We start from the raw sequence: 24583 nt of genomic DNA, 5'->3' as shown, positions 1-24583 counted from the left end.
TTCAGTATAACTTGCATTTTCTTCAATGATGACAAAATTGTTCCCTCTCTAGGTTAAATAATCTGACATTTAAAAAAGCTTAGAGATAGGATCAACCCTTTCCTCACCCCTTTTTCATCTCTCAGTACATCTTTTTTACAGTGGCCAGAGAGGAACTGAAATGGGTATGTCCTTCCAGCATTGTGGCTTGCATGAAATAAACACTATAAACAGCCTGAACCGGTGCGGAATTTCAAGGGCAACTGTGGTGAAAGGGAAAAAAGGGAGAAATTACCTGCCATTTCTTATCCATTTATGTCAGACAGGTCCCAAGCCCCACACTGACTGAAGTGCACGGCGTGCAAAGACCCAACTATATGGACGAGCGTGTACACATGCCCGCATCCATGCTGAGCCTGGGGACGGCCAGAGCTGCTCGCTGGCTTCCCAGAGGCTGCGGGGCCACTAGAGGGATGTCTACAACCACCCTTCCACAGGCTTCTGAATCGCCAAACCACCACTCCACATTTCTGACCAGTTGCAAATTACACTCAGCATCAAACAGTAATTGAAAATGCTGTAAAGAATATATCAGAGGGCTGCTCACCATGGCCAAGGGAAAGTATTTGGAAACTACCAATCTGGAAAGATGTGACGCAACACCGGTGCGCCACAAGGTCCAAGTGAGCTGATCAGAAATCTTCGGGTTGAACAGTTTTCCACCATCAAATTCCAATTTGATGGAATGCAAACGGCTTCCTTCCAGATCCCTAGCTGCTGCTTTCCTTCCAGCACATCAGACATGATCCACCCAAGTCTTTTTGACAGCTCAAGTTCAAGGGCTTCCAGGTCTTAGAAGATCAGGGGGTCTGGGCTGGGGTGGTACCAGCCGACTGACTCTGTGGGCTATGGAGCTGCCCGCCTGCCTGCGATGCCAGTCCTGGCGGAATCTTGGACAGCTGCACAGAAAATGATGAAAAACCCAAATTTTGTTCTTTTCTGTAGTGAAATCTCTCTTCATGCTGCTGCTCTCCAGGCAGCGTCACATCCAGCACTCGGTTTGCAGCTGGAATTCTGTTTTACTGTAACATTTCCTACACTTTTATCAACTACAGATAGATATATCCTTTTGTTTGTTTGTTTTCTATGGTTTAGCTTGTCTCTCATGGCATGGCATAATCTATTTAAACTATCAACAAGTTAGCAGTATACTCAGTGACAAAAGTACTTCTTTTTATTTTTTTATTAGTTCTAAATTAGTTGACTAGAAAAGGATGAAAATTTAATAGTGAAGAGTCCCCCCTCCTAGAGGGACCAACTGTTGCAACTGACGGGATGAAAGGGGCTGCAAAAAGAGGAAAAAATTCGTAAGCTGAAGAAATAAGCGTTAGTTGTAAGTGCTATAATAGGCCTCATGTGCCCCAGAACAGCATAAGTAATGAGCCCTAATTTATTACCCTGGCTGGGTAGATGGGTCGAACTCTTATACTTAAAAAAAGATTAAAATGTGTTTTAATTTAGGTGGAAAAGAAGCAGCATAGAATTTAAAAGTGGTAATAGTTAGAGTTGAGTGATTTATTTATTTATTTTAATAGTTAATTCCCCGGAAAATGTGGTTTCAGTCATGTCTAAACTATTTGCTTCAAATTTGCTGAATAGTTTTGGCTGGGAAAAAAACAAAGGAGGGGATAAACTCTGCTGGAGGAAAGTCCCCCATTACCCAACAGCTCAACGATCAGAGCATTTACTTAGGTAGCAGAGACCCCTTAGCAGAGATTGTTTTGAGGCAGGCTACACTCAACCCTTCCTGTTACCACTTTGATTTTGCGCAGATGGAGAGGGATGGGGACACATCTCCCAAGGGAGCACGCTGGTTCCCAGGGTGGGAAGCCATGATTCTCATGCTCCTCCTCACCGACCCAACGAACTCGGTGCCTTTGTACAGGGCAACAGCTTCAACGGGAGGAAGAATTTCCCCTTTCTCCCACTTCAGGGATCCCCAGTCCTTTGACAGCTTCCTAAGAAGAAGAATTCTGCTTCAAATTCCCTTGGATAAAAGTAGGATTTCCTTATCCCAAGTATCTCCACGCTATGAGATTAAAAAAAGAGACTGCCTCTCTTCTTTCAAGCATCCAGAGCAAATATTCTACGTTGGATCAAACAGAACATTTAATGGTCCACACAAAGAAATACCTTCAGGTTATTTTCTTTCAGCAAGGAAAAACAGCCAGTTTGGTTATGTCCAAACTGTGCTGGTTTTTATTATGTTCACTGTGGGTTTTGAACAAAAATGCAACCTCCACAAAGTCTTTAACTGGTCGTGAAATAGTTTGGTTTCACTTTCATCCAGGCTGCACTATGCTTCTTACAAACCATTATGTCTGCAGCAACACAAAGAACTGAAAGCGACGTTGAGGGCTCCCGACTCCAGTCCCTACGATGCCAGTCATCACATCATACAGCCCCTTCAAAATGCACTGATCATGCTGCAGGTAGTTATTTTCTTGCTGCCTTTACTTGGATGAAGGTTGTACCAAAACCCCATCATTTATAGCTAGAAACTTTCTTATTTCCCATCTAAGCTTATTCATGGCCAGTTTACATGCATATGTTCTTCTGCCAGCATTGTTCTGTAACATACAGAGCTCTTAGTCTCCCTGGTGTTGACTTCTTTGGTGTATCTACAGACACCACCGTATTCTCAGCCACCCCTCTGCTGGACTTAGCAAATTGAGTTATTCAAGTCACCTCACATAAAACAGGCTGCCTTGTTCCTTTATCTCTGCCCAATTCCTAATTTCAGTTCCTCTCCTTCAATACAGATGAATTGAACTATTTATGTCCCAGCAGTGTTTTTCCTTGATCTTGCCCTTACCCTATCTTGAGTATCTTTGTTAAATTTTACAATACCATTTACCCTTAAGTCCACATTTCCATCAACTAATGGAAGCCTGAAGTATTTCTCCTCAGCTGTTTCCAAATGACAAGTTCCCACCTTATATCAGAATCTTACTAGTCCCCAAGAGCACATCCCTCTATAGACTGTACCATTTAATTATATCCTGTTTCTATCATTCCCGTCATTGAGATGATCCAGATCTTCCGAGCAATATCCCAACCCTCAACCCTCTATTGATGTTGTCTTCTGACTCTGTGCAAACAGCCAGCATCGGCAGCACACTCCGCGATTTCATGCTGGTAAACAAAAAGGTTCTAATTTCAAAATGTTAAACAAGATGGACCAAGACTGGTCCTTGTAATTCCTACCAATCCAAATCTTCAAGGATTCAACTAATACCCTCCTATTTCACCCCATAAGGCATTGCTCCTATAGTCAGTTCTTTGTAGTTTAGGAATCGCATGTCACCCTCCGGAATGTTTTATAGATGGATCTCCTGCAAAGAATGTACATGAAAAGTTCCCTTAATAATTCCCATTAACTCCAGCCTTACCCTATCAAATTATTTACTGAAGACAAGGTAAATGAGATCAGCTGCACTTTTTTTTGCCATTATTTTATAGCTGTGATTAGTCCAGTATGATGTACATTTAGACTGTTTCCTATTTTCTTCCAAATCTTTGTTATTTGCTAGAAATGTGCTTTTAAACATTGTATGCTACTGAGGCCACAGAAGGAGTTTGATAACTGTCGTATTTGTCTCCTTTTAAGATACAGATCTATACTTACTATTTTCAATCATATGGCATCATCCTGGCAATAGTAACTCATTTGAAAATCACTTGTTATTGAAAATAACATGTAGTTTTAGTAATTTCAGAATTCTGATACTTATCTGATACCAAATTTATTAAAATCTTCTAAGTTGCTCTTCCAATTTGGTTCTAATTACCACTTCTATGGCAATTTTCATTTTCATACCTTAATTCTGCTTATCCATATAGTGTTTTGTTTTAACATCATCACCCATCACTAAATCCTAGATGAAGTATTTATTTGGATTGGGGCAAAACTGAGATCATCTCTACGCTAGCCTCTTCACACAGTCAACCCGTTTACTATTTGAGAGTCAAGTCCAGTAATAACAGTTGTTGAACCAGACTGTCCTTCTTGTTGGACAAAATGAGGAGAAATAGGAAAGTAATATTTTTTCCAAACAGGAAGAAAAAAAAATAGGGTTCCTGGATACTCTTTTTTCTTTCTTTCTTTCCCTCCCTCTCTGTGCTGAGTGTTTACTTTGCTGCTCGACTCTGTTGTTGTTTAAATACAAAATGATGTAATTTCTCCAAGAGTGTAAACCCTTATCTGCAAAGCTATGTCTTCACTAGTGCACTCACGATTGTTCTTATTCCTATTTTACAGCTCCTGCAAGTTCCCCAAGAGTAGGCACAGCAACCATAGTTGTTTACACCCCAGTATCAGCTAGACTGGCTTGTTTTCACCACAATTAACAGTAGCTAAGTCTTGATGAAAAGCAGATCGTAGGAATGACAGTGCTAATACAGAGACACATAATGTGGGTATTCAGAGATGCACACAGAACTACAGCAATAATCATCTTTATTTAGCCCATTCTATACAAGTCATCTTCTACTGGCATTTCCCCCTAATTGCAGGGAGTGTTCGGTGCCCAGGGTTTCACTGGCACTTTCCAAGCCAGTTCCTGCATACTTATGGCTAAAGGCCAGATCAAAAGAAGGATTTATTAGGTGCCTGCAATGGTCCTTACACCAAAATCTAAGATTGCAATCCAAAAATACTCTTCTCAATAGCCGTCTAACTGTAAAGGTCGCTAAGTTTGCTATCTACCTCTCTGCCTCCACCCTGCTGAGCGCTCTCATCGATAGGCTAGAGAGCCTTTTCTTCCTGGCTGCTTTATCTTCTTATTAATGCATTTTTACTGCAGAAAGACTGCTTCAGCAGAATGCATCCTTAAAGAGGCAAACCCACACATAAACCTGCAAGACAGTGCCTAGGAACTTTATTTGGAGGTGGAATATGCATGAATTGCCACAGGATGGAGAAAGGAGAATACGTACATGGGTTCTCACTCTGCTAAAGAATTGTGGATTGGATCAGCATGGACATGCTGGTTCAGATTACGTATCATCTGGGAAAACATAGGGCTTTGGGTACATTCCTTACAACAAGTTCTGTTCAATACGCAGTTGGGCACTCCTTTCTAACATCTCTGATTCTCCTCAGGTTTTCTATATCTGCCCAATTCTGGCCTTTGGGTTCCATTTTTGGAATCAGGTGTTTAAATGTTTGATCTTAAATCCAGAGTAAACTATCAGAAATGCTTGTGTTCATATGGGTGCGTGTTCACTGGAAGAGATAAGTATTACAGGCATGCAAGTGACAGGACTGAATCAATCCTTAGTCTCCTTGTCAGAATTAAAAGGAGGCAGAAACAGCTTTGAGAAGCTATGGCCAGCACTTCTGAGGGACCAGCAGCTTTGTACCCTGCATGCTTCCAATTTTGCAACCTTTACAATATGTCACATAAAGGAAGTGCTGCAGATAATGCTCACAGCAGAAATAACAGTGGCAGAAACCCTCCTCTGCTCCAAGGTACTGTGAGGTATAAGCAGCCTACTGACAGCACGATGGGGAGGATTTCATAAATCAGAGCAGCCCCTTGAACTGCTGTGACTTACGCCTACGGGCCACAGAGCCCTAAACTTCACCTAAATGCAGAAAGCAGCAAAGGAAAACTTGAGGTCACTTTGTCCTTTCTCTCCGAGCTACACTTACTGCAAGTTTCCTCCTGAGACTTACAGCAGAGAATCTGGCACATCAACATCACGTAAGCATTTCAATTAACCTAGATTCACAGTTTCACTTCTGTCTTCCCAATGCATCCAAGAAACCACAAAACTACCTTATTAACAAAAGCAATGTTAGTTAGCTGGGGAGAATTATGTAACCAATTAAAAGACAGGCAGAGACCAAGTCCTGCGTTATCAGGACACACCCAGGCATGATGCAGCCACTTTTGTTTCACACCTCCTTTTCTTGATCCTCTGGTATTTGTGTTTAAGATACTGAATTCAACACAGGACAGACAGTACCAACTAATATTTCCGCATTTATCAGCTGTAAATGCTGTTTGAAAGAGTGGGAAGCAATGATATCTGGCATACCTACCAGAGACAAAGATATATTCCCTCCCAAGCAGAAACAGTAGATGTAGGCCTTTACCTATAAAGTTTACCATATGAAGATATTTTCTTTAACATTTGCTTGATTACTTTGGTTTGCATTTAATTATACAGACGGCTGAGTGGTTTTGTAATTTTATAGCTGGCCTGTGCTAGTGATTGATGTGGTAGTGTCACTCTTACTGAGGGCTGGTTTGGAAATACATGGGGTTTGAAAAGCTGCTTGTATTTAAAGCCACTAGCTGCAATGCAACAGATGCTGTACTATGAATTAAACGAAAGAATGTTAAAAAATGTTTTTTGTGGACTTTACATAACTATAGCATTTGCACCAAGACAACACTGGAATCAGAAAATCAACAATGACGATGATTGTGGCTGACTTCGTGATTCCTTTAAAAACATGTGCTTTTGTATCTCCTAGATACAGAAGTCATGTACCTTTCTTCCCATCTGTTTTCATTAACCTAAAATGAAGAAAAAGGGGTTTATTTTTAATCCAGAAAAATAATTTATTAACCCTTAGACTGATTAAACACTAGCATGTCAGAAAGGAAAATAAAAAAAAACAAACCACGATAAACTTATATTCCTTTCCGTCCCCATTTCATACTTACGAATCTAAAAATAAAGACACCCTTATTCTAGTGAAGTAAACGTAAATTATTTTCTGGAGGTAGAATGACAATCTTTAGGTACAACCTCCAAAGTCTCGAAACCTCATTATCTCAAAAACCACCTCTTGTCCTATTTCCATCACAACAACAATGATCGACTCTGACATTCAAACCCTCAGTGCGGCATCCTGGCCGCCCCAGCGGGGACGGACGATGGTTATGCACCTTTGCCCGTAGCACTTTGACATGGCTTAATTTTGGCAGCTTTCAAAGACTGTGTATTTGCTTGGACTATTTGGTTTTTTGTCCTTCTTACTCTGTTGCCACAATTTGGTTATCATTCAGGATGAGAGTCAATTCATGTCTCTAGGCAGAGATAGTCCATGAGATCACTGGCAACTAACTTTTCTATGCATCTGTTTTCCCATATGCGAAACAGAAAAATGGACTAGATCCACATGAGATGCTAAATCTAAATTTTAGGGACCCTACCAATTAGTAGAATCAACTCCCTCATCAGTAGTGCTCTTATGCGCTCAATAAAATATCTGCAGAGAGTGGGAGCCTAAGAAGAGGATTTGCAAAAGCCTTAACTAGCCAGCAGCAAGTGCTAAAAACATAGCAGCCCTTTCTCCTAAAACAGATGCACAGATGGGTAGTTTGCCTCCTTTTTCTTCTTTTGCAATAGCTAGTAGTGAAAGCATGCCTGAGGTCCAGAGCTAAATCCCTCTTTTTCCTGAGAAGGCTTGATCCCAATGGAATACCGTAAAGGAATGACCTGAAGCTGATGACTTTTAACCAATAAGCCCAGTTTACCAGCTTCTTACAAACCTGCTCATAAAAATGCAGCCAGTTCTGAAATGGTCAACAGCAAATTCCTGACTACCTCGGGACACCTGAGACATATTTGGACCGTAGACACCTAAAGAGTTAAATGGCATTTCAGGGAGTAGAGAGAGAGGTGAAGGATCCAACTGCGGACTCACAGGCTTAAAGCTGCAGCATGCACGCTGGAAGGCTTGGACTTTGCCTTACAAAACACGGTAAATAACGTTTGACAATTCACTGCATCGGCCTTCAAAACTACCTTACACGGACCAAGTGAAAACAGTTCTTCCTTAGACGGTCATTGTTAGGGATAGGTGTTATCCTAAAAGACATGTGCCACTATAAGCAGAAAAGGCAGAAATGTAAAAAGACCGCAGAAGGTGGTGTTATTTTTCCCTTAAGACATGTTAAAACACTGTTTTTCGCAAATACCGAGGGAAGGATCTGACTTTCTGGGTACCCTTTTTGCCACTTAATCACTTATAACCAGCAATAAAGCTTCTGCTGATGATTTTCTTGAGGATTTGTGTCATACAAAGGAATTCAGCTGACTGCCCTTGTCAATTTGTCCCTGTAACAGAGTAAAACTTGTTTCGTCAGTAAACAGATATGTCCTGAAGGCTGGAGGAACAGATCTATTGGGCAAGAATTTCAAGAAGGTACTGTTTCTACACACTTGCTTTTGAAGTCACAATCACACTTTTTTTGTATGCAAAAAGGGCTGTTATACTTATTTAAGAATTTGTTACCTTTGTTTAAATAGCGCCCTGAACAATGTCACTAAATCATATAAGCCAGATAAAGTAAAGATTAGTTTTTACAAAGCTTATTTTATAGATAAGAAAAATGAGGAAAAAAGAAGCAGGTTGCCTATAGCCAAGGGGAAACTGAGAAGAGAGCTCAGATCTTCACATCACCTGGTGCTCGACTCAAAGCTCATTGAAATCACCCCCAAAATTGCTGTTATTAGCAAAACGCAGCACAGGCTCCTTAATAATCACTGGAGACACACTCCCCACATTTGGTCTCTTGTCCAAACCTATTTTAAATGGCTTCTTACAAAAACCAAAACATTTCTGCTGTGCCGCTTACAAGAAATTAGCCAATGAGTAGGCTGTACATGAAGAAATCATGTTTCTTTTAGTTAATTTAGAGCTTTTAATAGTTGACATGCTAAATGGTGTAAGTTCACGATCCTACTAGTACCCAAGTCCTAATCCTAGTAGCAACCCTACTAGTTGTTGCACCTACTTCTTTTATCTTGTTGTAAAGAAGTAAACTGCTCGAACAAATTATGTGATTTTTTTGTTGGTGTTGCAGTAAAGTGGATCCTAATCTGTTTTGGGGATGAAGTAGTCCTACGATATAAATAAACAGTGCCTCTCCCAAACAGATTTTCACCAATTCCTTCAGAAAACTCACAAACTCAATGTGGTTCACTGAAAGAAACGTGAGCCACAACGCCCAATTTGACTTTTCAAAACGTTCATGTGTGTGTGTGTTTCTGTCAGGTTTGGGGATTTTGATTCAGTGGACTGTAAAACAGAATCCAGTTATGGGGTTTGGGTTGATATTCAGACCTGACCTTCCCTTGAGTTGGGGGTTGTTCAGCGCCAGGGCCCTGACTCAGAATATCACGGAGAGTGATCTCACTCAAAACCATGCAAGTGACTCACGTATTTACTTCTCTTTTGACTCCCTCTCCTCTTCCTTTCAAGTTAAAATATTGGTCCATTTTTCTGACATCAGCTCTCTGACATCCAGCTATCAGCTGAAAGTCAACACAATAAAACTGTTAACCTTTCCTCCCCAAGGTCCCTCCACCTCTGCGGATGGCACTTCCATGGTCTCTGTCATTCTGCCCAGTAACGTCAGCCACATCTCCGGGCTGCTGGGACCACAGTTCAGACACAACCTCACTGCGTCGACCCATGGAGCATCCCTGCCGTCCAACTCGCCTCCTCCATCCCCGGAGCCACAACTCGGGCCGTCAACAGCACTCTCCCCGCTACAGCCTGCTCTTGCCTGGGTCTGATAAACAGCATCCTGCCCCTCTCGAAGTGCCCGCCGAGCGCGGCAAGGTGGCCGTAACCATGTCCAGCACAGCGCGGGGAGGTTCATCTTCCTCAGGGTGAATGAGGGAGGTCTGCATCTTCCCTGGCGCAGCTCCTCACCTTCTAGCTCTCCATCTTCCTTCTTGTATGTGTCCTGAGCACTGCCGCTCTACCTGAAACGCTGCTCACCCACTTTCTCAAATGTTTTTTTTTTTTTTTTTTTGGTGTGCTTTACGCTATACGGGCAGGATGATGTCTGAGCCAAAATTCACCCAGCCACCAAACAGCCCTTTCCCTCGCCGGCTGTTGTGCCCAGGCCCGGCCCCTCCGCGGGGCCTTGGCCGCAGCGGCTGCCTCGGGGACCGGCGAAGCGGGAGGTCACCTTGGTGCTGCGGCCGGGCGGCGGGCTGAGCGCGGCGGAGCCGCTGCGGCCCCGGCCCGGGCCCCGGGCCTCCCCTCCCGGCCGCGGGGCGCTGAGCTCAGGGTTATAGTTAGGCGGTGAGTGAGCGCTGAGCTATGCGCCGCCGCTCGCAGCAGGGCCTTGTGGGTAAGGGAGGCCGCCTCCGCGGCGCGGGGCCGGGGGAGGAGGAGGCCGGGCCGGGCCGAGCCGGGCGGGGGGCGGGCGCAGCGGCAGCCAGCAGCGCGCCGCGGGCGGGCGGCGGCCGCACCATGGAGTGAGCGGCGAGGCGAGGCCGGTGGGGATCGCGGCTCCCGCCCGAGCAGCAGACGAGGCGGAGGAGAAGGGAGCCAGAGTGCGAGTCCGAGGCGGCCGTTTCCCCCTTTCCTCCCCGCCTCCCTCCGCCCTCGGAGCGGGCGCTCGGCCGGTGCCATGGCCCGGCCGGCGGCGCGGAGCGGGCAGTGAGCCGGCGCCCGCTGAGGGACGCCCCGAGCAGGGGGAGAGGCGGGGGCACGGCGGGAAGCGCTCCCTCCCTCCCTCCCACCCACCTCTCCCTCCCTCCCACCCACCTCTCCCCTCCCCTCCCTCTCCCCGCGCCCGGGCGGAGCAGCGGCCGCTTCCCCGCGCCCTTCATGCCCGGGCGGCCGCGAGGCGGCCAACGGCGGCGCGTTGCCCTCTGCCTCCGCCTCGCTGCCCAGGCCCGGCCCGCCGCGGCCCCCGCCCTTGCCCCGGCCTCTCCGCCGCGCTAGGCCCCGAGCCGGCCCCGCCGGGCGACCCCGCTCAGTCCCCTCCTCCCCGGCAGCGGGGGACGGTCTCCCGCCGCCGCTAGGCGGGCCGGAGGATGAGCCAGCAGCCGGCGGTGAAGATGTCGGCGGCTCCCCTCGCGGCGGAGGCGCTGGAGTCGGCGGCGGGGATGCTCGAGGGCCGCCAGAGGAAGCTGGAGTCCATGATCCGCGACCCGCGCTCGCCGGTCAACGTGGAGAGCCTGCTGGTGAGGGGGGCGGCCGGGCCGGGCCGCGCCGCGCCGCGGGGGGAAGCGCTTGGCGGGGTAACAAAGGGAGCGCTGCCCTCGCCGCGGGCGGGCGGGAGGGGGAAGGAAGGAAGGAAGGAAAGGGCTCCCGCGTCCTGGAGGAGCTTTCCTGGGGGAGGACGAAGGCTCCTTCCCCGGGGGTGGGGGGGTGGCGCCTCTCCACGCCCCCGGGCCGGGCCGCCGGCGAGGGGGCGAGGGGCGCCCGGCCACCTGAGGGGAGGGCCCCGCCGGGCGGGGAGCGGGTGGGGAGCGGGCCCTCGCCCCGCGGGGGCTGTTTTTGGCGGGGGGGGGGGGGAGTGGAGGGACTGCGCCGTGAGCCGAAAGCGAGCGCTCTCCGTTTAGGTGCAGCTTATTTTGGGGAAAGTGAGAAGTGTCTCTGGAAAGATCTGACCCGGGGAGGAAAGCGCCTCTTTTTTCTCTCCCAGCATCGTTTACACCATTTACTTTCGCGCCTCGTAATCACAGCGTGTCCGTTCCCAAAGTACCTGCCTTTGTGTGCGCTGCCGGGCACCCGGTACCCATCCTTTCAACCCCCCTGTAAAACCGTCCTCTGGTATAGTTGAGGTTTGCTGTGCGGTGTGGAAATAATTCAGGAAGAGGACACACCTAAGGGAGACATGTAACTGGGGGGTCCTGTGGGGTCACGTTTATTTTCCATTGGGGCAAATTGATTCGTCTGTCTCCTCTTTCAAATAGCATTTTCCTGTGTGAGTGTATGAAATATAATTTCCTTTAGTAAGAAATCCATGCCCTCAGGAAGGAGTGGGAAGGGAGTTATATTTCCCCATTTAAAACATCCAAACCCTGGAAAGGCAGTGATTTTTTTTTTTTTTTTTTAACTGAACTTCAGGGTCTTCAAACCTTGTATTTCCAGTCTGTTCCAAGTTTTCCAATGTGTCCCAGTTATGAGGAACAGAAAAGGGGGGGAAAAAATCCCAGTCCTTCCAAGAGTTGCTCAAGGCACTTACACTGAGTCTTTTTTTTTTTCCTGCTTTCAAATGACTCAGTTCTGTTTGGCTAAAAACACAGGAACTGACTGAACAGTATGTATGCCTGTGCTGTGTGGAGAATATAGGAATTTCCTATAACATCTGAAAAATGTTCTTCTCGAGGCTTTAGTACTGTATTACTCCTCTCATTGATGTTCAGAGGCATAATGACACCCATAGTAGTCAATGAAGGGGAGTGGGAAACAGTGCTACATATCTAAGTGGATTCAGATAAGTTTTTGCCTAGGCCAAAGCAAAGAGAGCTGCCTCTGGGCTTCGCTCCCAGCATTTTCACTTTGGTATTTTGCTAGGAAAACTTTGACCTGTGGCCAAAAAAGACCAGTTAAAAATAGTACAGTCGTTCTGAAAAATGCATCAGGTTAATACTTAACCCCAGTAGACTTTTTCACACTCTCTACTTTTATACTCAACAGTTTGTTTCTTCTATTCTCTCGCCTCCCCTGCCTTGGACATAGATTAAATACTCTAAAAACTGTTTATGTTTCTGAAGAGGAATTGTAATTGCAAAATTGAGACTGGGCTGTTTAGCACTTGATTTTTTTTTTAATGTTTTGTATGCTTACAAGGTAGACCACTTCATATAATACATTGGACAAATCAGCAAACTATGGGAGAGTGTTAGCTGGATTGTAAATGCATATTTTTTTAATGGTAAAGGTCATCACTTCGCTCTCTGCACTCTCTCTGTAAGAATTGTTTAAAAAATTAACAGCAAGTAAAATATAATACTAATCAATCAAATTTCCTAGCTTGTGCATTTGACACATCTATGTATGAAATAATGAACTACTTCAGGTTTATTTACTTATTCTTATTTAGGAAATTCACAACAGATTTCCTTTAAAAGCCTTTTCTTTTGGGCTTTGGTATTGTTGCTTTATGCTATTTGACATTAATTTTGTATTGGCATTCTGCTAGGCAGTCTCAGTATGAAAACATATTCAAATTGCAAAATTTACTTGTTTACTAAACAGCTCACTTTCAGTGTAAATTGTCATAAGTGGAAATGTGTTTTCAGTTAAAAGTAGAAATACAGCAACAGAAACTTAAGAGTCAGGGAAAACGTCTTAAAAAGACTAGCTGGAATGCCACTATTTCATCCTCCAAAAATAACATAACCAAAACTAAAAATGTGGAATGGAATTCAAAATGGAATTCATTTCCTTACACTGTAAAAAGTCATAAACAGCTGCTATTCTGCATTTTGTGTGCATGCTTTATTTTTGGGAAGCCGTAAAAAGCAAAAAAATAACTGTTGATCTACAACACATGGTGCAGATTTGAAAGATGTGAAAAGCTGAGGTAATAAGCTGTCTTTCTCTAGATACCAGTTCCACTGCCTATCAAGAGATAATTTATTCAGCGGCTCTAAATGAAGAGATTTTCTTTGTGTACCTTCCTGACCACAGGATGGCTGACCACAAGCATCTATTTCTTTAGCAGGAGAATCTATGAAGCCAAATACATTGACTGATTATTTTCCTCCTATGCCTCTTTGGGGCTCAGGAGAGACCATTAGATTTCCTAATATGATTTTTGCTATATTGTATGCCTTAACACTTGTCTATTTATGCCTGTGTTGAGCATAATCATTTGTGTTTGATTGAAATGTATCTTTGAAAAAGACATGCAGTCTCAATTCAGAGGCATTAAAAGATGGAGAACTCGCCATTTAGTTTGTCCTGGTAGTTATGAAGGCAATGTTTTTGAAAAATGCAGATTGAAATGTGTGGCATGGTTATCACTATCCTTTTTCTGCTAAAATTTAAAAAAAAAATCATGGAGGACTTACTACTCATTAGCGTGGTTCAAATGCATACCCTGCACTTGGTGGGTTTCTTCTGGTTTTGGTCTGATAAAGAGATGAAAATGGGAACACTAGGACTGTATACACTGTTCCATGGTAGGTTTCAGCAAAGACGTCTACTAAGGGAAGTGGGTTTTGCAACCTCCTTTAGACATCCACCGAGTGCTCTTTTTCTCATTGTATCATGTTGAAAGCCCGTGTTACGTTGCCTATGCTAAGATAAATAACTTTTTTATTTGTCACAGCTTTCTGTGATACCGTCTTCTCTTTTTGGTCGTCTAACAATGTATTTGTGGTTATGAAAACCTGTTTTGTGTATTACATTTAGATTGTGCAGATCACTTTGTAAAACTACTGTATTCTTCTTATTTGCTCTTCTGCCAGTTTGTGTCATCCACTAATTTAATGAAGTGACATTTTTATGTGTACTGCATGTACACATTGATGATAGCACTAAATGGTATTTGACCTTGGGTGATCTATAAGAAACCCTTCTATAAATACATTCCTGCCAAATAGTTCCTAGTTGACAGCTACATTTAAGAAGAGCTTAACGGTTCTCAAATACATTTCTGTATTTATTCTTTTGTATATATGCTCTATCCACAGTATTAACTGAGTTGTTTTATATAGTATTAAATACATGTTATTTAAGCATGCGTTGGTAAGTGTTAGCTGAACGCTTAATGTGCTCTAAAACTAGAGCAGATAGGTCCATGTAAGCTGTGTAAAACTAATCCAGACCTCCACTTCCTTGCCATGTGTAACTGTATCACTTCAGCACATGCTGAAGTCAACTTTAGAGTTTTATGGTGGTGACAAACAGCTCTGATAAATCTTGTCATCCTTCTCCCTGCAGTGGTCTGCCTGGTCCTTTTGCTGGAGCTGCAGTTGAATGTGGTTGGCTAGAGAAAGGAACTGGTGCCTGCCCTTGCTCTTGTTCAGTGCAAGCCTTAGGATTTTAGCGTTAAGCTTGAACCTTGAGATTACACTAGAGATGTAAAGTGTTGGGTATCTTCTGCCTGCTCTGCTATGGTTGTGTCAGCCTTTGAAAGAAGGAGTTCTTAAAACTTTTAATTAGGCAGCAGCAGTGAAATTGTGAGCACAGTGCTGGGCTATGCTGGGAACGCATTCATGGTGGAATAAGAAATGGAGAGATGATTAGCAGGAGAGGGCTTAAGTGTCTCAGAATATACATACCTTAAAACTTAAAAAAACCCCCAAACAACCAAACCAAAACTGAACTAATTTGCTATTTATTTCTTTGTTAAAATAAAGCTGACAGGTAAACTGTGTATTTATACTAGTTTGAACATGAATAGATGTTCATCTAAGTTGATCCCTGCCATCGAGACCCTAGAATTTTACTCCTAACAAAAAGTGGGTTGCAGATACAGCTGTGACTGATCCTTTCAATAGGTGCATCTATGCATAGCAATCTCATCAACTGGATAGATACCAAGTTTATACCAAGAGTGTTAATTTAGCAGATCACTAGGCTGAGCTCTGTTAATACAGGGTCTCCAGGTCATCATGGCTGGCACACATGTATCCCTTTGCAGGGTTTTGGCCTTACGAGCTTTCAAAGTGTTTCATATTTAATATGAAAATTACATATTTAATAGGAAAGTTGTCTCATATTCCTAAGTTTATTGTCACATAATTTTGAATCAGTAAGAACAATCTGTTGTGTTAATTTGAGCCAGCAAGCACAGGGAAAAGCTGAAAATGTAGCAGTTAGCAGGATCTGATCTGAAATTCATTGCCCAGTAAGCAGTTGAAAGGCTAAATGATTCTCTGTTCTTGAAGATCATTTTTTTTCTTGTTTGTTATAGTTCTTGTGCTGTTATTTCTCTCTTAGCTTCTGACTCCTTCTATAAATTTTCTATTTTTGGTCTGTAATTTCAGAACATCTACTGCAGAGTTGAAAAAGATGAGCTTTAAAGAAACAGAATTGTCTTTTGTTCATTGTTCCCATGTGATGGATTTATATATAGCAATATAGTTAACTGGAAAAGGACAGTTCTATTTTCTGACAGTTTTACATGTTCTTATATTCTGTTTTATTCCACACTAGGATTAAAGCATTTCACTTTTAGTTTAAGAAAGGAGAAAAGCCAGTTTGCTCAGTTTCAATACTTTTACTGCCACACATGAGATGCATGTGAATTTTGTGTGTGCGTTCACAAGAGGAATGTTCACTCCCAATATTTCACCTGTGTTGATCAGATTGCAGAGTGGGTCATTAGTATCCTTTAGTTGTTTGGTCTCTGTAACAACTTACGAGAAGCAAAAAAAAAAAAAGGCAGCCACGCTATCAAATTAGCACAGTTCTCTTCTGCTTTATATGTGATGGAATAAAATTTCAGGAACTCTTCACTTTTCCAAATATTAGTAGTCTCAGTGTCAGTTGGGGAATGTGTGCAAATGCTGATTAAAACCTGGTTTTTTAAGTACATTTTCAGTTTTCAGCTAATGGCAGAGCAATGCCAAAGCGTTTGACTATTTGTCTAGTAATGCAATCCATAATAAAAGCTGCCTAATTTAAAAAGAAAAAAAAATGCTGCCACGGTAACCACTCTCTGCAGCTATCAGTTGATGATTTCTTGGCAGTGTTTGATCTACAAAATATGACTGGAATTGTATCACTGCCACAGAGGAAGTGACCTTGGATTTTAAGGATGAAAGTGACTGAAACTTGGTAGTAGAGTTTTACATAATGAAAGAATATTAAAAATTTTAAAAAAATATTTATGTTTTTATAGCCCATAAGGATGGGGTTGGGGGGGGGGAGGATGCTGTACTGTGTCTAAGGTTGTTCTCAACTGTTATACTGAAAAGCACCAAATGTTTCTGGTAACATTTATTTAAAACACTTTTTTCTTGGTACGTCCCATTGGTTAAGAACAAGAATACTATGTTTATATTGGCAGCCTTTGCTAGTAATAAACATATTTTAATGAGTCTTTCGCTATGTAAACAGAACGTTGAATGTAGTGCTCAGTTCCGAAGCCATACCTACTGTGTGTGAAGCTTTTGCTGCTACAGTAGTGAAACGTCAAAACACTCCCCATATTGCCAGCAGCAGTACATCTGCACAGCCAGCGACATTTAAGCTTCTTTAGTGCAGGTGAAGCGTCACTTGCATCCTTATTTTGGAACATTATATTAATTACCTGCTAACAAAGTTTTAAGACTGTATGCTTAAAACAGTGATTTGGCCACCTGGTACTGTGTAGAGACTCTATATTTGGAAGATTGTGATTCTGTGAATTTTGTCCAAATTTCACTAGGTTGGATAGTCTCAATCAGTAACAGCTGCTTATGTGGTGTGGCCTTAGCTTTTTCTTTTTTTCTGTGTTCATCTGCTATGGTTACAGCTATTGAGAGAGGGGCCTTTTTTTTCGTCTATGAAATATCATGGGGTTTAGTTGTTTTGTTTCACATGAAGGGATGGACACAAATTTCTTCGTCGGCTTGTGAAACATCCCTCCTGTTCAATCTCTGCTTCAGTTGTAGGATGTGGAAGGTGATAGACATGAAAAGAAAAACAATCTGGGTGCCACATACAAGTGGTTTTTCATTATGCCTGTCTTTCATTAATTTTATTTTATGTAGAACGACTTACCGAAGTCAAATATTTTGCAGACGGTCACCAATCGCATATTTTATGTTTTCTGTGTGCCCAGATGGAGACTACTGGGTTTTGATGTTAGTGCGCAGCATTGCTACTTTAATGCCATAGTCATATCATCATTAATTTTTGTTAGTAGGACGGTGTTGTTCAGATGGTACCAGCAGAGGGATAAATAAAAAGGATGGGAGGGTCTGAAGCCTAATGTAGTGCTGGCACTGCATGTCATCAGACAAATCTTTCTTCATTTCCAACTATATGAAATGGAGATCATGAAGCTTTTTTTTTTTTTTTTTTTTTAAACCTGTACTGGAGAAGAATTTAATATTTAGAATGAACTTATATGGTCTAAAAAATGTGATCATGAGGAAACTTTATGTCAAAGTGTTTAATTCTGAACTTTAAGGATTCAGATAACTGAGTGGTTGCTTTATTGCCTCTTGACTGTTCTAAATCATGGGTACTGATTTTATTAGTCTGTATTTCAAGTACAGAATAACAGGATCCTGCATAAAGCAGCATAAAGTTTGGGTGACTCATCCAAATACAAGAATTTTTTTATACTTTTCTTCAGGAGGAAATGAGGAGGAGGTCACATACAGACATGAAAGAAGGTTTGAACCACGATGAAAGAAGAAAAGCTAATCTTTACCAAATATTCCTTTTATTCTTTTTTTTTTAATCTCAAAACAAATAATGTTGACTGTTACTATTACCAAATAAATAAATAACGAGAAGGAAAAAATGCTGAAGTTCCACACTTTCTTCTGAATGGTATTTAAAGTTTAACTAAAATCTTGATTACTATTTAAAGGCTGCAATGCATAATTGTTCTTTGTCCATGTCTGTCACTGCTGTTACAGGTAGTTGTCCAAAGTCTGTAGCTTAGTTGTTGATTAAATATCAAACATTGCTCTCTCAACAGCGTAGATCTACCCAAGTATGGTACAGATATAGAGAAATACCTTTGGGTGTTCCTTGGAAATTACTTTTTAGTGAATGAGCTGTGAATTTGGAACACTTAGTGTACTTGTGTTTGTTGGTACTGCACAACTTGATTGACGCTCTGCATTTTTCTTTTGTTCAAAATGAAGAGTGCTGCATTGATAAATTCACTGTAGTGTGTATGTACATATCTTCAAAGAGATTATGCTCTAAATACTATAATAGCACAGGTTTTGGTCGAGGGGTATACAATCATTTGGCTTGCCTATGGTATGAAAATGTTCTGTTTCATATGGAGACTAGTTTTAAACTGGTTTTCCCTGTGGTTTCTGAAACTGGTTTGTTTGGGTCTCCATTTTCAGTTTAGCGCTGATTATGTTGAGTGCAAGATTAGGGAAGCAAGTCTTGTCGTTTGTTGCATGTATAGGACACAGGTTTTTATTTGTAAATGACTTTTAGCACCATCTGGTATATGGGGAAGTGTATGTTATGGTAGACTTCTAATATGTGCAGCTAAAGTAATTTGGAACAAGCTGTAGTAAGTAGATATAAGATGTTATGGGGTTACTTAATATTGTTTCTGCCCCTTCTTACACAATTTTATAACCATGCTTGAGTTCTGAACGCTTTTTTTTTTTGGTGGAATTTTTAAACTTTTGTGATAGAATAACCATGAAGTCTCTCGCCTTAGGAATAGAACTGTTCCCTCTAATAGTGCCAGAAAATGGAGAAGAGCAGGAAATAATACTGTGTTGGAAGCTGTTGGTTTAGTGAATAATGAAAACCTCTCTAATGCCAGCTGTATGCATGCATGATCCGTTTCCGTTAGTGAACATTTCAGGACCTTTTCCTCCAACAGTAAAAGTCAGCCCACTTAGGCATTAAGCCATAGTTTTTATTTTTTGGCCTATTCAATTTAATGACCTCTTTAGGGTGTATAAGCCTGGACTGTAAAGTACACCCCCCCCCCCTTTTTTTTTTATTCTTTCATATGAAAAGTGACTGAAAACAACTACTTGAATTACTTATGTGGCAGGGAGGTACTGACAGTTTATTATTGTATTGCAGCTACTGCTATTAATTTAAACATTATTCTATGTTTAATTTTTTCTCTGTGAGTACAAAGTAGTAATTTTGTTAAACTTAAGAGTTGCATCCATGCTGGTATTATAAGCACCTGAACTAAGCTCTAGATCTGATAGGGAAAGCTAAAAATAACTGCTTTTTCGAGATAAAAAAGTATTCCTATTACTAAATTGTAAAGTTTTGTAAACCCCTGTTTTTTTAATTGCTGTCAAGTTCACTGTTCAGTATTACTATGAATAAATTACTTCAGTTATATGAAATGTGCTTCTTTTTTATTTTATTTTTTATTTATCTTCCTTAATCCCCATCCCTATGGGTTTCCCCACTGTTCATCTTCCCAGAATTAAAGGGTCTGTCTTGACTCTGGAAATGGTGGCGCTTATGCCAGTGAGGGTGGGGAGCAGCAGAACTCATTGTCAACATTCTGGTGGCAAAACCTGAATGTAGCAGCAAATAAGGTAGCAGAAATACTGTTTTGTATGTGCGTAGTGTTTGTTCTGTTTTGGGAATATTTTAAGCTTGAATTAGAAGATAAATATATAAGAAATAATAAATATACTAATACAAGTTGCATCTCCTGAAAAATACTGTGCTGGCAAATCCTTTTGATTGTAGACATCTGGCTAGTTCTCTGTTTTGACAATAATTTCTAAATGTTAAGATTATGAAGAAAACCTCTAAATACGGACAGTATGATGAAGAACGGTTCGTACATGTAGAAGCCTGAAACAGTAGCGCCATGAGGTGTGAATCACTTCATCTATTTTAATGGTTGGCTGCTTCTGAAGAAAGTCAATTTAAGTGTCAAAATAAACTATTTCAGTGCTCTTCATTTTTTTAGAAGAAATACCAGTATTTTTTCCCACGTGTGCACTGCAGTGTTTCTCAAGTGCCAGAAGTCCCAAATGTCCCCTCTCTACCTGTGAAAACATCTTTGCCAAAATTTGGCATATTAAAAATGGAAAATGTAACTTTAAAACCAATTCTGTAAGGTATAACATTGCTCATTATTAAAAAAACCTTCTAGATTTATTTTATATGACTCTACTGCAGGACTTATTTCACTCAATCAGAAAGCCAGAGACAATGTTGAGCCTAACTGTCGAGTTTATTTTAAGTTTTCTATACAGTATGGTATGTTTTGGTTAGACTGTATTGCTAAAAGTATGTTTGGTAATACAGTATTCATGTTTTGAAATCACACTGTCTAAATTTATGAGGGAAGATGCACAGTGTGTCTTTCAGACTTAGATGTAAATTGGTGAAGTTTCAGTATACTTGCAATCCAAGTACTTTTTTATTAAATCAAAACCAAGCAATGTACAATGAAGTTATTTCTGTTTATCAACATGTAACATCAAATGGATGCTGAATGTGAGGGGGGAGAGGAATGGCATTATGTGTAAGCTGTTTTGTATTTTTGTAGTGTGTAGAAAGCAGGGTTGAAGAAAAGTCTTATCCACATTTTATTCCAAGGTAAAACTTTTTAGTTATATTTTGATTTCAAGCTTGATTTCTGGAGCATAGATATGATGTGATTGGACGCCTTTCTTGGCACATGGGAATTGTTCTTGGTTTTATACACCGAGTAATTTTCTGCATTGCAGAATTGGTATTGTTTTTACTGCCATCATGTCTTGATTTATTTTCTAATGTATGAAATCTTACCACTATTGGGTTAGTTGTCCTCTAAAATGGAAAGGGGGGGGAGAAAGAAACATGCTTGATGCTGTAATATTGTAGGGTCACTGATGCTGAAAATACATACAGATCATGAGAGGATCATAACATTTTTTTTCTTTGTGTTTGATTGCATGCAAAATAGTCATGAAAGTAAAATATTGCTGTAGCCTGTAAGTCTGTATCTATAACAGTAAACCGGACTGTGTCAGGGTCGTGCCGTGCTCTAGCTGGCATGGTATTGCCCGGTCCCTAGTGTTGTTTGGACAGCCTGTGGTTGTCCAAAAGCATGCCGTGGTTACAGCGTGGGGAATGGGGGTCTCACACCGGGGCTCAGGTGCTGCTGTTGTTTCGCTACAGATGTGGTCTTGGAAACCGTCATTCATGCTGAGCACTGTCAAGGTTCATTTTAAGCACAAATTGCTAGATTAGACATAGTGTGACAGAACAGACTAAGAAATACTGTGGTGAAATTCGGTATAACCATTCTTGCAGCAGAGCAAGAGGTAATAAAGTAGAGGCAGGAGATCTTTTAATCTAAAATAATGCAACTCCATTTATCTGGTCTTATTCCTGTGTTCACTTCTGAAAATGCTAGTCTGTGAGTAAATGGACGTAGCCCTATTCCATAATCAATTATTTTGTATGTTTGAACTCCCTTGGACAGTGAGGTGCGTATAGGTAGTTGTATGCAGATTTTCCATGAAGGGTAGTAAGGAATGACAAGAAACCCAAGTCAATTAGGGACACAACTTTGTCTGGAATGGCCTGAAACATTAGGGTCATGCTCTTACCTAGAAGATGTGGAGTGAAGCTGATAAACTGTTTTTTTGTTGATGTAAGGACTTTGTTTCCCCAGATTTAAATACTGCTTTAGCAGACAACTAGTAATAGTATCTGCTTGCTGTAGGGTAGTGCCACACTGGTGTGGCTGCCCTGTTCCTAGTTAGCTCATGGGTCTGTGCTCTGTACTTGTGTATATACATATAGGATGTGTGCTGCAATACTCTCACAAGAGACACATGTAAATTTTCTTCGCCCCCACAACATTTAGCCAACTCCATACACCTCTTCTGACCCTAGTGATCTTGATGCACAGGAGTTTTTCCTTCAAATGTAAAAAGTGATTCCTCGAGGAAGCATTGATTCCTTGGGAACTGATCTGCTCAGGTCTAATGGAAAGATGAGATAATATTTGCCTATCAGAATCACTTGTTGCCAAAGCTTAAGGAAATTTTAGGAAACATCACGTTATTATCTATGGGAAAACTATTTTCCACTTACAGAACCATGATGAACTTGAAATCTATTTTCTATTTTGCTTTGTTTTCCTAAGTAACTTGGGATATTCACTTAGCCCTGAATTTCTTGCCATATTTTTGTTTCACAATCATGGCTTTTTATTCTTTGTATTCCAAAGACAGATTTGCGCAGAAAGGGGAAACTGATCACGTTGGAATAAACACAAGCTAAATAAACTGAACAATATTCTTCCATTTTAAAATTTCTTTTGGCTACCATAATCTCAGCTGATACTTTTAATATCAGTATGTAAACAAATTCTGATAGAATCGTAATTTAACTGTCTCATTAAAGGCAGACATGCCTGTCTTCCGTTAAATGACATGGTGATTAAGGCAACATTTCATTGCCCAAATGTATGAAGATAATACCACTACCTTGCAAAGCTATTATCTATTGGAAGAAAATTTTTATACCTGGTTTAAGTTTTACAGTGCCTAGGAGTCTTTCCTTGTAATAGCTTTATCTTGAAAAGACTGTGAAATAGTCCTACAGTTCTGAAGATATAAGGTACTTAATTGTCAGACTGAGACCAAAGTTCCTGAGGATGTGGGTTCCTTTGTGAAGATCTCTATCAGCCATAGACAAAGACCTTTAGAATGTCTTTCTGTCTTTTCAGATAAACTCTGTCGTCATCTTTTAAGAGCCATGAGTAGTCAGGGGATTAGGGAAACCTTAAAATGCCATAGGATGCAGTATCTGTTTCTGAATGACTTCTAGAAGCAGAAAGATACGAGATTTTGCAGACACGAGCTTATTAAATAGGCGAGTATAGTCCCTGGGTCAGACAACTCTGGTCTGCAATGTGGAGGTAAATACAGCAGCAATTAAGACTAGCCTAGCTATTCTCAGGTAGTCTATAATGCTCTGAAGGAAGGAAGATACAACAAAGAAGGTCACCCTTTTATTTGTAAAAAAAGGCGGGCACAGCAGAGGACAGACATGCATTCTCAGTGGTTTAACCCCAGCCAGCAACTCAGCACCACGCAGCCGCTTCCCCCTCCCTCCTCCCAGTGGGGTGGGGAGGAGGAAAGGAAAAAAAGTAAAACTCGTGGGTTTAGATAAGAACAGTTTAATAACTAAAGTAAAAATAAAAATACACTACTAACTAAGAATAATAATAATTGTAATGAAAAAGAATACCAAAAAAAAAAAAAAAGACAAGTGACGCACAATGCAATTGCTCACCACCTGCTGACCGATGCCAGAGCCGCGATCCGCCCCTCCCGGTCAACTCCCCCCCTGTTTATATACTGGGCATGACGTTCCATGGTATGGAATACCCCTTTGGCTAGTTCAGGTCAGCTGCCCCGGCTCTGCTCCCTCCCAGCTTCTTGCACACCTGCTTGCTGGCAGAGCATGGGAAACTGAAAAGTCCTTGGCTTAAGATAAGCGCTACTTAGCAACAACTAAAACATCAGTGTGTTATCAACATTATTCTCACACTAAATCTAAAACCCAGCACTGTACCAGCTACTAAGAAGAGAGTTAACTCTGTCCCAGCAGAAACCAGGACAAGTGGTATCTATGTGCAAAAATTATTATTAATGGAGCCAACTTGGCTTTTCTGCCTTAGGAGTAGCATGTTTAGAAGAGGAATAGACATGATGGTCTCGATAATTGAGATAAGGTTTTCTGGGTTATTCTTTAATAGTCTAGATTTTGATTTTTTTTAAAAAAAAGGTGTGTATATTTTTGTATTTATTTAAGGGCTTCAGTCATTAAGGATAGTCACAATCAAGTTTTTATATATTTAACAAAAATGTATTTATCTTCCAAGAGTTTGTAAATGAACCAATAAAGTGGTACACTGTTGGAGGGAGATACCAAGCAGCTTTTAATATTAGAACAATAAATGTTCAGAAATCTGAAGAAGACAGAAGTTTTTCAGTATGGGAAACTGAACCTGAGTGATCTCAGAAACTTTTTAACCTGTGTCTTTCTCCTTTAGTTATATGGATCCATTTAAAAACAAATGGCTAAGAGTTCCACAAATAGTTTCACTATCAGTTAAAGAAGTAGCTCCACCTGCTTCCATGGGGCACCACCTTGATGGTGACACAAATGTTTGTGCTGGTGTATTGTGAATTG

The 24583-nt window shown here is 41.4% G+C and overlaps 1 protein-coding gene across 2 annotated transcripts in view; it reads left to right on the top strand.

Annotated features, from left to right (window-relative positions):
• Positions 1-10886: 10886 nt before the first annotated feature.
• The window catches only part of ROCK2 (Rho associated coiled-coil containing protein kinase 2), a 103550-nt gene continuing 89853 nt past the window's right edge, over positions 10887-24583 (top strand). For both annotated transcript variants that reach the window (XM_050892995.1, XM_050892996.1), the window contains exon 1: positions 10887-10989. In XM_050892995.1, the coding sequence (XP_050748952.1) occupies positions 10912-10989 (78 nt within the window). In that variant the 5' untranslated portion in view covers positions 10887-10911. The remainder of the gene's footprint in view (positions 10990-24583) is intronic.

This window comes from Gymnogyps californianus, chromosome 3, assembly GCF_018139145.2.
Source record: "Gymnogyps californianus isolate 813 chromosome 3, ASM1813914v2, whole genome shotgun sequence".
Taxonomy (NCBI): domain Eukaryota; kingdom Metazoa; phylum Chordata; class Aves; order Accipitriformes; family Cathartidae; genus Gymnogyps; species Gymnogyps californianus.
This window is presented reverse-complemented; position numbering and strand designations above follow the sequence as displayed.